This window comes from Cucumis melo, chromosome 2 (assembly GCF_025177605.1).
Source record: "Cucumis melo cultivar AY chromosome 2, USDA_Cmelo_AY_1.0, whole genome shotgun sequence".
NCBI lineage: Eukaryota > Viridiplantae > Streptophyta > Magnoliopsida > Cucurbitales > Cucurbitaceae > Cucumis > Cucumis melo.
Window position 1 is genome coordinate 3,319,089 of NC_066858.1, and position 13,644 is coordinate 3,332,732.

Consider the following 13,644-nt stretch of genomic DNA (forward strand, 5'->3'; position numbering starts at 1 on the left):
GTCCCACGTTATCTGTATTCAGTTTAGTGGGTCCACCATTCTGCGAAGCTCTTCAGAACCGACCATGGCTTCACCTTCTTAATCGGTTTCCTTTTTCAACTTTCTCCCACAAAGGTCGCTCCTCTTCTACTTGTTTCGCCCGGCCGTTCGGACGGTAGTGAGGATCGGATTCCATATGTCAATCTCTTCCTCTCTTCGACTTCCATTTCCCGTAGTTCAATCGAAAAGAAGAAGCATCAATTTGTCTCATCAGAATGTAACTTGCCTGTGGTCGACTAACAAGTCATTTCAGCAGCGTCCTCTCAAGCTTCAACTTCCAAGATTGAAAGCAGTTTCTACCTGCTTCTCGCGGAGGCCGGTGAAGTCTTCTGTGTCTGGACAAGAGAAGAAAATCGATAAGGAAGTGGAATCGGAAGAGTACGTGTTGGAGCGGCTGTTCTCTAACCTTAATCAAGTTACGTTCAAGCGAGAACCAGGTGATTTTTCCGGTCCTTGTTGATTAGTTGATTGCCGTTTTCATTGGAAGTTTAAAACTAATATAATTTAACTTCATTTCTTTTTGTCTTTGATTTCTAGGAAGTTTATCAAGCGCCATTTTCCTGGTGGCTGGGACTACTGTAAGCATCTTATCCTTTAACGTTCTTCCCTTTTCTCTTCTAATTTCATTTGGAAAATAGTTGACTAGGATTTTTTGTTTATATCTCTTGCCATATTTCTCTCAGGGTGTTTGCAGTTAGGAAGAATAGAGGTGTGAGATGAAATTTCTAGATAAATGTGTAAAATATAAAAAGAATGAAAGATGGAGATCCTAATGAATGTGAAAATTTCAGTAGGGTTCACTATTGAAGTTGAGTTGTTGAGTTGTTTATCAGCAATCTAAGCAGTTGGTTGGCCAGATACCCCTAAATGAAATTAAACGTCTTCTTAACCGAGGGCTAATGGTTTTAGCAAACAGGCAATTACAAAATGTTTCCATAAACTATAGGTGACAAAAAGATATGATGATAAGTTGTAAATGGACTAATGTGTATTACTTACTTACGGTTTCAATTATGAGTTTTCTACCAGTAACATTATTTATTTATAACTTTTATGTTCGAATGGAATAAGAGTCTGTAAGTAAATCATAGGCAATATGCCAACTTGTGCATAGCTCAAGTGGTTGACAAAGAGGTCAGAGTTCATATTCTCCAACCTCACTCATTGCTAAACTAAAAAGAAAAATGAATTGGGTAGCACTCTTAATAGTCTATTGTATTATTTGAGATTGTAAAAACATATGTTGTTGTCTACAGATTGGTGCTGGGATCCTCGCCATTCCTGCCGTAACTCAAGAATCCGGATTTCTAGCCTCAGCTATTACGTGCACATGTTGTTGGGTGTACATGGTAAAATGACAGCAGTAGCTTGTTTGTTATATTTATCAAATTTTATTAGTACATTAGAATTCCAATTTGCAATAGAATGCAGCAGTCTGAATGAGGTTGTGCATCTAGATTCTACATCATTTCTTTCTATTTTGAATGAATATTGTATTGTGTTATTATTACGTTAAATCTAGTTTAAAATATACATTTTTAATAGCATGTATCATTTTTGTATACGAAGGAAGTTCAAAGCCAACAAGTTAGCATTTTTATGATTTGCTCTCAGAATATATTATTTTGTTATGTATGTGTCTATTTAGCATACTTTAACAAGTGTTTGATGCATTTCCAAAAAATATTTGACCTACTTTGGCTTGCTGAGGTTTCTTTCAAATTTTGTTTTTGTGGCTTAAATTTTCTTTTCTTTTCTTTTTTGGATAAGAGTGTGGTGCTCAAATTTTCATGAGCTAAGTATTCATATGTTTTGTTCTCAAATTTATTTTTGTTTTGTTATATATGTGTTTATTTAGTATACTTTAACAAGTGTTTTTTTTAGTGTTTGATGCATTTCTAAAAAATATTGATACTCAAATTGGAAAACAACCTAACATGAACATCAGATTTTCATGATTGGTTGTTGTCCAATGATTGGATGTATTTTCATCAATTTGTAGCAGATTGGCACCCTTTGTTCATTTTTTTCCTATAGCAAGTCAATTACAAAACTGAACCATGCAGGTTGTAACAGGACTGCTAATTGCTGAAGTCAACGTGAATACCATGTGTGAACTGGGTTCCGGTGGCGTGTCTCTGGTAAACTCTTTTGTTTGTAAAGTTCTATGGTGAAATATAATGAATATATTAGTTTCTGCAAGGATAAATACATACTCCGGATGCTTGTCATTCAACTTGAGCATTGTGAAAAAAAATATATCATAATTAAAAGTAATGAAACTCATTCCCATGTTGTTTTTTTATTATCGATCAAAGTTCTGATAGGAAATCGTTTTCAATTAATTAAATAATTTTCTACCTTCCCCTAACAGATATTAAAGTACTGTTCTATTTATTATAGAAAGTGTGCTGTTCCTCATTGTTGTATAATCAGGAAAACTAAATCAAATATATCTGAATAATAAGTTATACAACTTCTAAACTGGAGAAAAGTGAAATTTATCCGCAAGCAAACCTACAAAAAAATGAGCATGCTAAAGTTATTAAGAAAATAAAGTTCTGGTATTGTAATGTGGAAGTTATTTTGAATTTTGAATACTTTGTCATTCAAATTCTATACTGGAATGAGTAGAGAAGGGACGCATTAAACTTTAAGTTTTCCAAGTTCATACTTTACGCTTTTGTGAATGCATTTCATTCTCAAGTTTTCCAAGTTCATTCTTTATGCTATTGCGTTTGGTAATTTGAACCCGACCACTAATTTCATATTTTCTGATTCAGTATCTTTAGCATGTGATAAGCCTAGACATCGAGATCTAAGAGTCAGTTCTAATGTTCCAGGTATCGATGGCCATGAGAACACTTGGGACAGTTGGAGTTCAAGTTTCTTGGTAGGCTGAGATTTGTTGTATTAGGCACATTACTGTCTGCTTTTTCTTCTCAAAGTAGAAATTTTAAATTCTTGTACAAGCAAAATGTCGCTAGTATCTCTGTCGATTTTAACTATTGGTATCAACTTGATGCCTTACACGCTGATGCTGGTTGTACTATTGTTCAATTTGAAAAATTTTAGTGGTAACGTAAATGTTTCTCTATGGAGCTTTTACCATTAAAAAAAGAGTTATTCATCATTTTAGTATATACTCCTTATGGTTGGATAAAAGGTGTGGCTGTAATAGACTTAGAACAAGGCAGTAATTTAAGTAGAACAATTATGGTAGACAGAAGCCATACTTCTTGTGAGTTATACTTGCGTCATTGAGTCTCATTATATGACGTTCAATGGAAAGGATACGGGTCAAAAGAAAATTAAGCAGTGGAATGGCGTGATAAACCAGTTTTCACTGTACTTCTCAATCCGTTTATCCATTAGGGCCTACTTTATTTATTTTTCCATTTTTTTCCAGTCTCTGTCTGTCAATTCTGACAACAATAATTTACAACTTGCAGTTGGTCATACATCCTTATTCACTACGCGCTTCTGGTTGCTTATGTGGCTCGTTCTTCAGACATCTTGACCAATTTTCTCGGCATTCCCTTGTATGAACAAGGAGACCAACCTTCGTAGAACCCTAGTATTAGAACTTACTTATCTTTCTAATCTATGCAATCCTACAAAGAAAATGTGTTGTTTTGGTGTTGATCCAGCATTGTCATTGCAGATGGGAGAGTGCAACCTTGTTCTCTTTGATATTTGGAGGCGTATGCTACTTCGGAAGGTTTGTGCTTCGTTCTGTGTTGGTACTTGTATCATTTCATCTGGCTTATGTTTTTCTTCCTAATTGAGTGCTGCTTCTGTAAAATATAAACTGAAAATATCACTCTTTTCTCTTGAAATATCCTTCTCCAGCGCATCTTTGGTGGAAAACATTTTCAGACCTTTGGAAGATAATACAATCCTCTCTTTGTTCTTCCTTATGGTTTTGGTTTTGTAAAAGAACGAGATTAGGAAATGATTGTAGGAGTTCTAGAGAGACTTCAGACTATGTTAAATTTGCTTCCTCCCTTCTTTTTAAATGTTTTGTGATTCTCTCCCTTCTTTAATCATTTTCATCTAGAGTCTCATTTATAGTCCTTTTGTATCTCTTTGGATATTTCATTCATTGATGAAATTGTTTCTAATTGTTAAATAGTCTATTTTCCTGTAAACTGTGTACATGTATCTTGTTTCTTATGGGAGGAGAAAGAAAGTAAAACAATCTACACTTTCATCTATTGATTTAGGTTCATATTCATAAATTTGTGTATGTGTTTACACATATAAATAAATAAAATTGCAGCCAATTCTGCTGGGAATTGACTGCAAATATGTTTTTAAATGCAGCCAACGTGTTATTGGTGCTATCAACGGAGCCCTAGTACTTGGTATCATCGTTTCCTTTGCAGGTCTTGTGGTAATATGTTCACTTCACTTCAGTAACTACATTAGCTTCAAGCTAATTATTAGGTAGCACAACTAGCAAGTAACCTCATGTTGTATTTGGTATGGATACACGAGTTAATATAGACTAACCATATTTTCTTGAATATTCCTGATAACGTTGTGGTTGAGAGCAAAATTTACTAGAGAAGTTCCATTGAGTAGCTAACTTCATTTTACATTTTTTGCGGATAATGTAGTTGGATTGAAGCTTCATTTTCTAGTCGTCTCATGCGAGCACTATTAATTTGAAAGAGCATTGAATTTCACTGCTTTCATTGTCTTACGGAGGTCCATTTCTCTCAGTTGACTAATGCTAGGACTAATATTGAAGTTCAATTAAAATTGAATATACTGTTAAACCATCATGAGTTGGATTAGTGACAAAAAAGGTGACATTTTCTCGGTAAAGACTAAGAGATCATGGGTTCAATCCATATTTTTTAGGGTCAAGCTAGTTGTCTAGTGAGGTTAGTCGACGTGCACGTAAGAGTCTGTTGTAGTCAATCAAATGTTTTTATTTGATGTGATGGAAATCAAAACGTTTTTTCGTCGATTTTTGACTTACTGCTTGATAAATGGTCACATATCAAAATTACTTTATTAGGCAGTCGCTAGTGGAGGTCTGCACTGGGATGCTCTTGTTAGAGCTAATTTCGAAGCTGTGCCTTTGAGTATACCCATAATTGCCCTTTCATTTGTTTACCAGGTAAATTCCCATAATGGTATATTTCAAAACTGTTATGTGAATGCTTACATGATGTGATTCATTTCCCAGAATGTGGTGCCAGTGCTATGTACGAATTTGGAAGGAAACCTGACAAAAGTAAGGTGACAAATATTTCCTGTTCAATATTTGACAACATTTGTAATTCCATTTGTTCTTCATTTGGTTCACTGCATCATAATATTAATTTTACAGTATGATAGATTTTCTAAAACTACTTACATATGTACGGTTCCTTATTCTGCGCACATTTCCACAATCTTCAAAAAAATGGTTGTCATTGTTTCACCATGTTGTATGCTTGCTTAATCCCGTAATCAGCTGGGCATTGATTCGAGTCATCGTATAGTTCGAATGGTCATCTTAAAACAATTGCTTGTTGTCCTTAACGTTGAGTGGGCAATTTCAGGACTTCCATTGTTCTTGGGACTGCAATACCGTTGGTTCTATTTCTTGTCTGGAATGGTGTCATTCTAGGGACTATTTCAAATCTTGAAATGGGATCAGATAAGATATTAGACCCATTACAGCAATTGAGATCAACGAATGGAGCCGTAGGAGTAAGTTCTTGGACTGCTTAGTTTATGTACTCTATTGCACTTTTATCGGATGACTTAATTAAGCGACTATAAACAAAATTTCTATGCAGCCCATTGTAGAGGTCTTCTCTCTTATGGCAATTGCAACTTCATACATTGGATTTGTTTTAGGATTGTCCGATTTTCTTGCCGACTGTAAGTGACTTCTCTCATCAATTTTATAGAATCAACTATATTTTGTTTTATTGTTAACTGAGTTGTGTTCTGTATAAGGTATACAGAAATATAGCCGGTATACCACATATAGGTTGTTCTATATAGGCAAGAGTTGAGTTCTTTATTGGCTGTTTCTTTTGGTTCTCTTATATACCTTTGTTTCTTATCAAAATATATGGTATACAAAAATAGACAAACTGGGAAGGGTCCCAATGCTACCTTTCGTAGTGAATTGAAAAGGACCAATCAGATGAATGCAAATACGTGAAAGAAAAACATTGAAAACTCATCAACTTTGAAGGAAAAATAACAGGACAATCCTCGAAAACCTTCCACTATTGACTAATAGGATTACAACAGATTCGTCCTTTGTTGTAACTAGAAGAGAAACTATGATATTGTTATAATAATAATAATAATAATTATTATTATTATTGTAATTTAAGAAAGGAAGGAGAAAACACATCAATCTTGAAAAGTTAAGAAAAATTCTATTCTCACCAACACAGAGAAGAAAATGAGTTGTCTTGTCAACTGTAGTGGCTTTTCATTGAAAATTTATTCCTTCTCTCAAGATCTTTCGAGTTCTGAGCAGCCTTCTCTCTTTACACCTCATCTTTTGTGTCTTTTTCCAGAGAGGCTGCACGTATGAAGACTCCCTTGTTCCGTATTCTTTTCTTTTAAACGGAGACAAAGTTTTCATGGACGATGTAATGAACAGAGACCGTTGCTCAAAATACAACGAGACATAGAAATCACATAATTGAAAGCCTTTGTTCCACATTCTAGTTATCTTGCACCGTCTTCCATTTTCTACATTCAACTTTTTTGTGCCCCATCTTCTTTCAATAGTAGCATTGAATTTCTCTCCTACTTTTCCTTCCCGATTCGCTACAATTATTATTCCCCTTTGAATTACTACCAACATTTTTCGTGACGAGAACATCCGACTCTAAAGCTAAAGAACCCAATGCCATCCTCATTAACTCTTCATTTAACAAACTATTCTTAACCTCATTCATACTCAACTTTTCACTAGAAGAGATATCGTTTAACGATTCTACTAACCTTACACAATAATTATCAGGCAAAGAACTAAGAAGCAATAAAGCTTGCAACTCATCATCTAAAACCACCTCCATTGATGATAATTGATTTATTATGCTTTGCATCTGACTGAAATGACTGGAAATTGAAGAAGTACCCTCTTCATATTTCAGGTTCACGAGCTTTTTTACCAAGAAAAGTTTGTTCTCATTCGTTTTTCTCTCGAACAATTCTTCTAATTTCTTCCACAAAGAATATGCTGATGTCTCATCTGAGATGTATGGTACAGACTGTCATCTACCCTCAAACGAATATACGCAACAGTTCTTCTGTTCAATAAGTCCCAGTCTTCTTTTCTCATATGTTGTGGTTTGCTTGACTCACCATTAATAGGAGCTTCCAGGTTGTTACTGTAAAGAAGATCTTCCATTCTTCTTTTCCATATCTGCCATTTTGAGGAGCCATCTAAACTGAACATCCAACTTGAGTCCAATTCCATTACTTCGTGATTCCACCCGTAATGATTGATATACCAATTATTAGAGTTGAAAATTCACATTCTGAGTAGGTTGACGAGAGGAGAAATATAGCGTGGAAAGTTTTTTCCTATTCTCAGGATTTTCCCCAAGGTTCTCTTCGCCATATTTTAGTTTTTTCCTCTGCTGTAGCGGCGTTTTTATTTCTGTCTTTCCTATTTTCGATCTTTAAGAAGAGTAAAGCTAGGCCGTAATGGGAACTTTAAAGAAAAGAATAAAAAACCTAATGCCCCTTTAAAAGAAGCTTCTACTAGAACTACAACTCAGCCCCTTCCACATGTATAGATATTTATATTTTATGTTACTATTAACTAAAATCACTTGTTGGTCATTTAACAATTTATTCTTTAAAAAAAATCATCAAAATTAGATTACCATTTTTATGATGTAAAATTTGTATTTAGTAAAAATATTGAATATCTAATTATTTTATCAATTTTATTCATGCAATAAATCTTATTAAATCTTAACACTAGTTTCTATGATATAAATACAATGACTAAATAGATACATCGTATGATTCAGAGACTAAAATTGTTACAAAATTGAAAATACATAAATTAAATTATTACAAATAAAAATTTAAGGACCGAATATGTTAGTTCCATTAAATCTAGGTGAGGACCCGACCTTCCATTTTAGTTAAAGTAATCAGCGTATTTTTATTTGTTTATAGACAAATGGAAATATGAAGATCTGAACCTCTAACTTAAAGCGGAAGTACGTACTAATTAGCATAGCTACTCCTACAAATTGTCTAAACTAAAGCATGTTTCTTTGGAGGAGTTCATTATTATGAATATTAATAACAAGTCCCAATAAGTAGAGTTCGATTGACTGTATATGGATCGGCGGTCTCACTTTTTCGTAACACAACAAAGGTGAAATACTTTTTCGTTCATTTACACTCATGTTTCACCTCCTCTCTCTCTGTTTGTGCAGTGCTAAAACTACCAAGTGGAGAGAGCAAACCATTGCCATTCCTATTGACATTAGTACCACCACTTATCCTATCGTTACTTGACCCAGAAATATTTTTCAAATCATTGGACTTGGCAGGCACATATGGAGGTAAAAATTTGACAAAATCACTACATCTTTTCTCATCATTTTATTTTCAAACTTTGACATAAAGAAGAAATCATGTTGTTCACTGACTGATGATTCCATTCATGTTCTAGTGTTGCTGCTGTTTGGAATTATTCCAGCTGCAATGTCGTGGTCAGACCGGTATTCGAAACCACCCCCATCAGTGAAACTACCGGAGGTGGTTCCCGGAGGAATGTTCACTCTTGCACTCGTAATCGGGGGTGCTGGATGGGTAATTTTCTCAGAACTGTTGGAGAACTTAGGGCATCTATGAACTTGGAGGAATATTTTTATTCATTTCCTTGCAAACCTACCTTCAACTTCACAATTCATAGGCCTCCACAACATTTGAAAATTTTTACTCAATATAATGTTATAGTGTTATGTGCTAGTGAAAGGAGGTAAATATAATTGTTTATCTAAACACATTCTTCACGTTACATGGATATATTTGTAATTAAAAAATTATTATATTATCAATATTTTTTTTAAAAAAAGTACAAATATAACAAAATTTGTCATAGTCTATCAGTAATAGGATCAATCGTTGATAGATCTTGCTATATTTATAATTTTTTAAAATAATATTATACGCTTATTAAAATGGATATTCATTATAATTACTTTAAATGTTTTAGTTTCTATTCAAATTGTAATAATAATAATAATAAAATAAAAAAATTGTGTTGAGCAATCATTGTTTAATAAATATGGTTATACTTTTTTATTTGGAGAAATGACTCATATTTCATTGAGAAGAATCTAATTGTATTCCACACTAAATCACTTTCAATTGGACTTTATTCCCTATTACTTATCTTATTTTAGAGATTACACCATGGCTTCTTCCGGCATTAGATGATAATATTTCTTTTTCTAAACAAAAACCCACCGCCGACTCCTTTGACTTTTGCATTTTAGACGTCTTGTTATTTTTTTCAATGAAAGAAAATAATAAATAACATAAGGGCAGCTCCATGAACTTCAAAGCGGCCTCCTCAAATCAAAACTCCAAAGATCTTAAATCCTTGCCTCCTCCTCCTCTAATGAATGGGTTAAATTGCACTTTAGTTGATAATCTTTGTATTTTATTTTATTTTGTTTATTGAACTTTTAAAAAGAGCATTTCAGCTTATGTGAAATAATGAAATCACGTGAACATGAGTTTAGTTCATATGACACCTAGATTTCTTTTAGCTCAAATTTCGTATGTTTTGTGATTCATTGATGTGTTTTTTCTTTTTTTCCAATTCTTTCTTTTTCTTTTTTCTTTTTGTGGTTTTGTGATTTCGAGAATATATATCTACAATTTTGTAGAATCTATTTTATATATCTGTTATACTTATTTTATTTTTCTAAGTTACTTTACTCGCCATAGATGGTAAACATCAATATGTCAATTCTATTTTATTTTTTATTCTACTCAATTTTTTTTATTTGCTTCAAGATTTCAATTAAAAAATAGCTTCGAGATTTCAATTTGAAAAAAATATAAATAAGTGGTGGGCAGACATGAGAGATTTAGAATTAGTATAAAAAATAACCAAAATTAATTTTTAATTTGGGTTTATTTGATTAAGTGTGTTAGAAAATAAAATTAGTTTTAAATTTGGACTTATTTGATTAAGTGTGTTGATTATGTTTTTCGGTTGGCATAAAAGATTTAGTAAATAAATTAGCAAGATTTATCGGTTATTTATCAATTTAATTAATATGATAAATGTATAGTTTAATCATCTCAAAGATAGAAGTCAAATCATGAATTTTAACGACATGGATTAACATAAGCCATTTTTCAAAAATTCGAAAACCAAAACAAACGTTTTTAAAAGTTAAAGGATGAAAATAGAACAAATACAAAGTTTAAAGACCAAAATAGGATTTTAAAAATAAACTTCAAAAACAAATCTTACTTCCAAAAGAAATTTTCAGTATCACAATGTTGTTTGCATGAAGTATTATAAAAAATTTGATAAATAAAATGAGGTATATTGGAGCTTTAACTTTATCGATAAGATATCAATTATCATTTCAAATTTAAACAATAGAGAAGGGGAAAAGGAAAGGTAAGCTTTATCGATAAGATATCAATTATCATTTCAAATTTAAACAATAGAGAAGGGGAAAAGGAAAGGTAAGCTTTAATATTTTTGCAGTTAAGGTAAGTATATGATATTTCTTCCTGAAAATACATATATATTATGCAATTGCCACATAATTCACAACAACTATTGAGATTTGATAATAAATATCCATACATACTCCATAAGCTTACAGAATTTATTTAAATCAAAGACACTACACATCAAAGGAAAAGGATTCTGCTCCATTCGTATTATTCCACGCATCGTCATGGATTTTAGGACCCTAAATTTCAAAAACACATCAGATTTAGAGGGTGTCACACAAATCCAAGAAACTGTCCAAAAATTTTCACTAACTAAACATGTTCTATGCAGAGCAAAAGATTTAAAACAAAAAACTCAGACACAAAGCCCCTATACTTGTTATTAAGCAAGCAAATTTTGTAATGGAGTTAATACAACAAATAGAAGTATCAGCATTTGAACGTCCGACCTTAAAAATGACTACACGCTAATTACAGTTGATACATCAACATCATTGTTCATATATATCATGGTCCTACTGCATGTGAGCGTCCCTACTAAAATTTGTATACAGATTTATGAAATTCTAGCATTAGAAATAGGCTTTAAAGTTGCCCAAACTATCATAAATCAGATCAACTTCACACAAAATTCCTTCCTCTCGTTCGACTAAATCGTTATTGGCCAACCAAGCTCTACTTTGGTCTCCTTAGATAACTTTTTGTTTTCGTTATTTGTTTATAAACACTACTCTCACTCACAAGTTTCTATCATGTGTAATTTGCTTCCTCTGATTTTTTGAAACTGTACTATCTTTAAAAACTTGTCTAAGCTTCAAATGTACCGTTTATGAAAATGTGAAAACTACATCAAAGAAACGGTGAAAACACCAAGCATAATTCTAATAACAGAGACTAAAAATGAAATTATCAAGGCTTTTAATTGAGCAGGCAAAGGAGGCATTTTATGTACATTAAAATATAGTATTAGATGCTTAAAGTTTAGATTTTGAAGTACCATGATAATGCTTAACAGTTTGATGGTTACCTAGCAAACTAAGCAGAGGAGCCCACGGAGGCATCAACAAGCTTGAACTCTTGAAGCTGCTTAAAATTCTCCCAGTGCTTGACCCAGATCTTGGCTTCATAAACCTTCTTCTGGCCTCCCTCAGTTACCTCAACAGTTATGTAATAAACTGTGCCAGCGACCACCTGCTGCTTCACCTTCACAACCTTGCTGAATTCCAGAAGTGAATTCTGCACACATAAATTATCTCAATCAGAACATTTTGATTACCTGATATCCACGGCAAAACTGTTCGATACGACCGTCGCAGTATGGATGACTCATAAGGATCATTAGATGTGAATTCTAAGTTTTTTTTTTTTTCCTGATAACTCCTAGAGAAGATTACAAATTCAAGACTCATGACAAATTTTCTTATCCCAAGTCTAACTTTATTATCTAACTTGCTTAATTCTATTTTAGAAAACTTGTAGGATATTAAATATTAGATAGATGGCCACCGTAGATTAAACTTGTTACTTATTATCCCTTTATAGAACTCAACCATTTTATCATTGCACCAATCTCCGATGGTTTAACTATAATGTAGTTGTTCCATCGAATTGGTGCCCCAATCTCCAAAGGTTTAACTATAATGTAGTTGTTCTATCGAATTGGTGCCCAATCCAAATCACATAACTTTTCCCTAACCCAAGGATTGGATCTAGAAGACATCGAGATTTTTTTCTTATTAATCCCATGCAATTTATACAAAAAAGAATTATCATGGGAAAGTAAAATTACAAGACTTAAATCCCAATCTCTATCCAACCCATTATTCTTCCTGTTCATTTGAGAAGTAATACAGAAAACTTCGTTATAAATTGAAGAAAATGATCATCCAGTATCCACAATCAAAACGAATATAGGCAAGAGCACAAAAATGGAAGGGTAAATAAACGCAGAAACCACAGAAAATTAGGGACAGAACAAAAAACGAAACAGAACCCAATTAAGAAATAACGAAATGAAATAGGAAAAGGAAAACCAAACCTCTTTCTTGTTGTGTTCGGCAACAGCAAAACGAGCAAGTTCATCCATCTCGATGCTGTTCTCGTTTGAAGGAACATCCTTAATACCTCCAACAGTCGCCATTACGATCTCTTCAGTTCAAAATCAGAGAGAGATTGATGGATAGATTGATTGATGGATTTGGTTCTTCCTTGGCATTCCAAGGCTTCCATTTTATAGAATTTAAGAAGGGGGAGAAGCATTGATTGGTCTGAAGAATCGTCATGGGAGACTTCCGTGAATAATGGAGCGTGAGGAACACGCTCTTCTTTTTTCTTTCTTCTTTCCATTATACTATTGGTTTTCTTATTTTTATTTTCTTTCTTTCTTTCTTTCTTTTAATAAAATACATTAAAGAAAATAAAAAGAAGAAAAGAAAAATATTAGGTGGGACCAAGCTTTGAGAACAAATTGTTTTTTTTTTTAATACAAAAGATTACGACGTTTTCAAATATGATAAAATAAATCAAAATATTTATAAAATATAATAAAGTTTATATTTAATTTCAAATTTATCGTCAATAAATCTAAATTTTTGTAAATATTTTTAATCATTTTTTATTTATGATATTTTTCATAAAAAAATTATTGTAAGTGACACACTGATTAAAGTATTTACAAAATACAAATGATACACTTATGATCGATAGAATCGCAAATCTTACTATATTTTATAAATATTTTAGTACATTTTGTTATATTTGAAAATGTCTCACTTATATATCAGTTGAACTAAGTTGTTCTTGTCAATGAACAAATTCTTCCCCACCCCTAAAAATGTCACTAGAATGATTTTATGTTGTTATAATCATCTTAGGTTTAGTGACGATTGTTTTTGTTTTTAG

The 13,644-nt window shown here is 32.6% G+C and overlaps 2 protein-coding genes across 2 annotated transcripts; one reads left to right on the forward strand and one right to left on the reverse strand.

Moving 5' to 3' along the window:
- Positions 1-71: 71 nt before the first annotated feature.
- LOC103492449 (uncharacterized) lies at positions 72-9,143 on the forward strand. Its single transcript, XM_008452825.3, has 14 exons — positions 72-476; positions 577-617; positions 1,296-1,388; positions 2,106-2,180; positions 2,883-2,932; positions 3,492-3,581; positions 3,704-3,760; positions 4,366-4,435; positions 5,069-5,170; positions 5,240-5,292; positions 5,598-5,748; positions 5,838-5,922; positions 8,469-8,597; positions 8,708-9,143. The coding sequence occupies exons 1-14, from the start codon at positions 176-178 to the stop codon at positions 8,887-8,889; spliced, it is 1,479 nt and encodes a 492-aa protein (XP_008451047.1). The 5' UTR covers positions 72-175; the 3' UTR covers positions 8,890-9,143.
- Positions 9,144-10,790: 1,647 nt separating this feature from the next.
- LOC103492450 (cysteine proteinase inhibitor A-like) lies at positions 10,791-13,070 on the reverse strand. Its single transcript, XM_008452826.3, has 3 exons — positions 12,782-13,070; positions 11,771-11,979; positions 10,791-10,982 (listed from the first exon to the last, which is right to left on the reverse strand). Exons 1-2 carry the CDS (start codon positions 12,881-12,883, stop codon positions 11,779-11,781), a joined length of 303 nt encoding a protein of 100 aa, XP_008451048.1. The 5' UTR covers positions 12,884-13,070; the 3' UTR covers positions 10,791-10,982; positions 11,771-11,778.
- Positions 13,071-13,644: the final 574 nt, after the last annotated feature.

Excerpts from the sequence above, each read along its gene's own strand:
- LOC103492450 (XM_008452826.3), bottom strand. The coding sequence starts at position 12,883 with ATGGCGACTGTTGGAGGTATTAAGGATGTTCCTTCAAACGAGAACAGC. Across the intron at positions 11,980-12,781 it reads CCGAACACAACAAGAAAGAG|AATTCACTTCTGGAATTCAG; the intron begins GTTTGGTTTTCC and ends TTATGTGTGCAG.
- LOC103492449 (XM_008452825.3), top strand. The coding sequence starts at position 176 with ATGTCAATCTCTTCCTCTCTTCGACTTCCATTTCCCGTAGTTCAATCG. Across the intron at positions 5,171-5,239 it reads CCCTTTCATTTGTTTACCAG|AATGTGGTGCCAGTGCTATG; the intron begins GTAAATTCCCAT and ends TTCATTTCCCAG. Across the intron at positions 5,923-8,468 it reads GTCCGATTTTCTTGCCGACT|TGCTAAAACTACCAAGTGGA; the intron begins GTAAGTGACTTC and ends CTGTTTGTGCAG.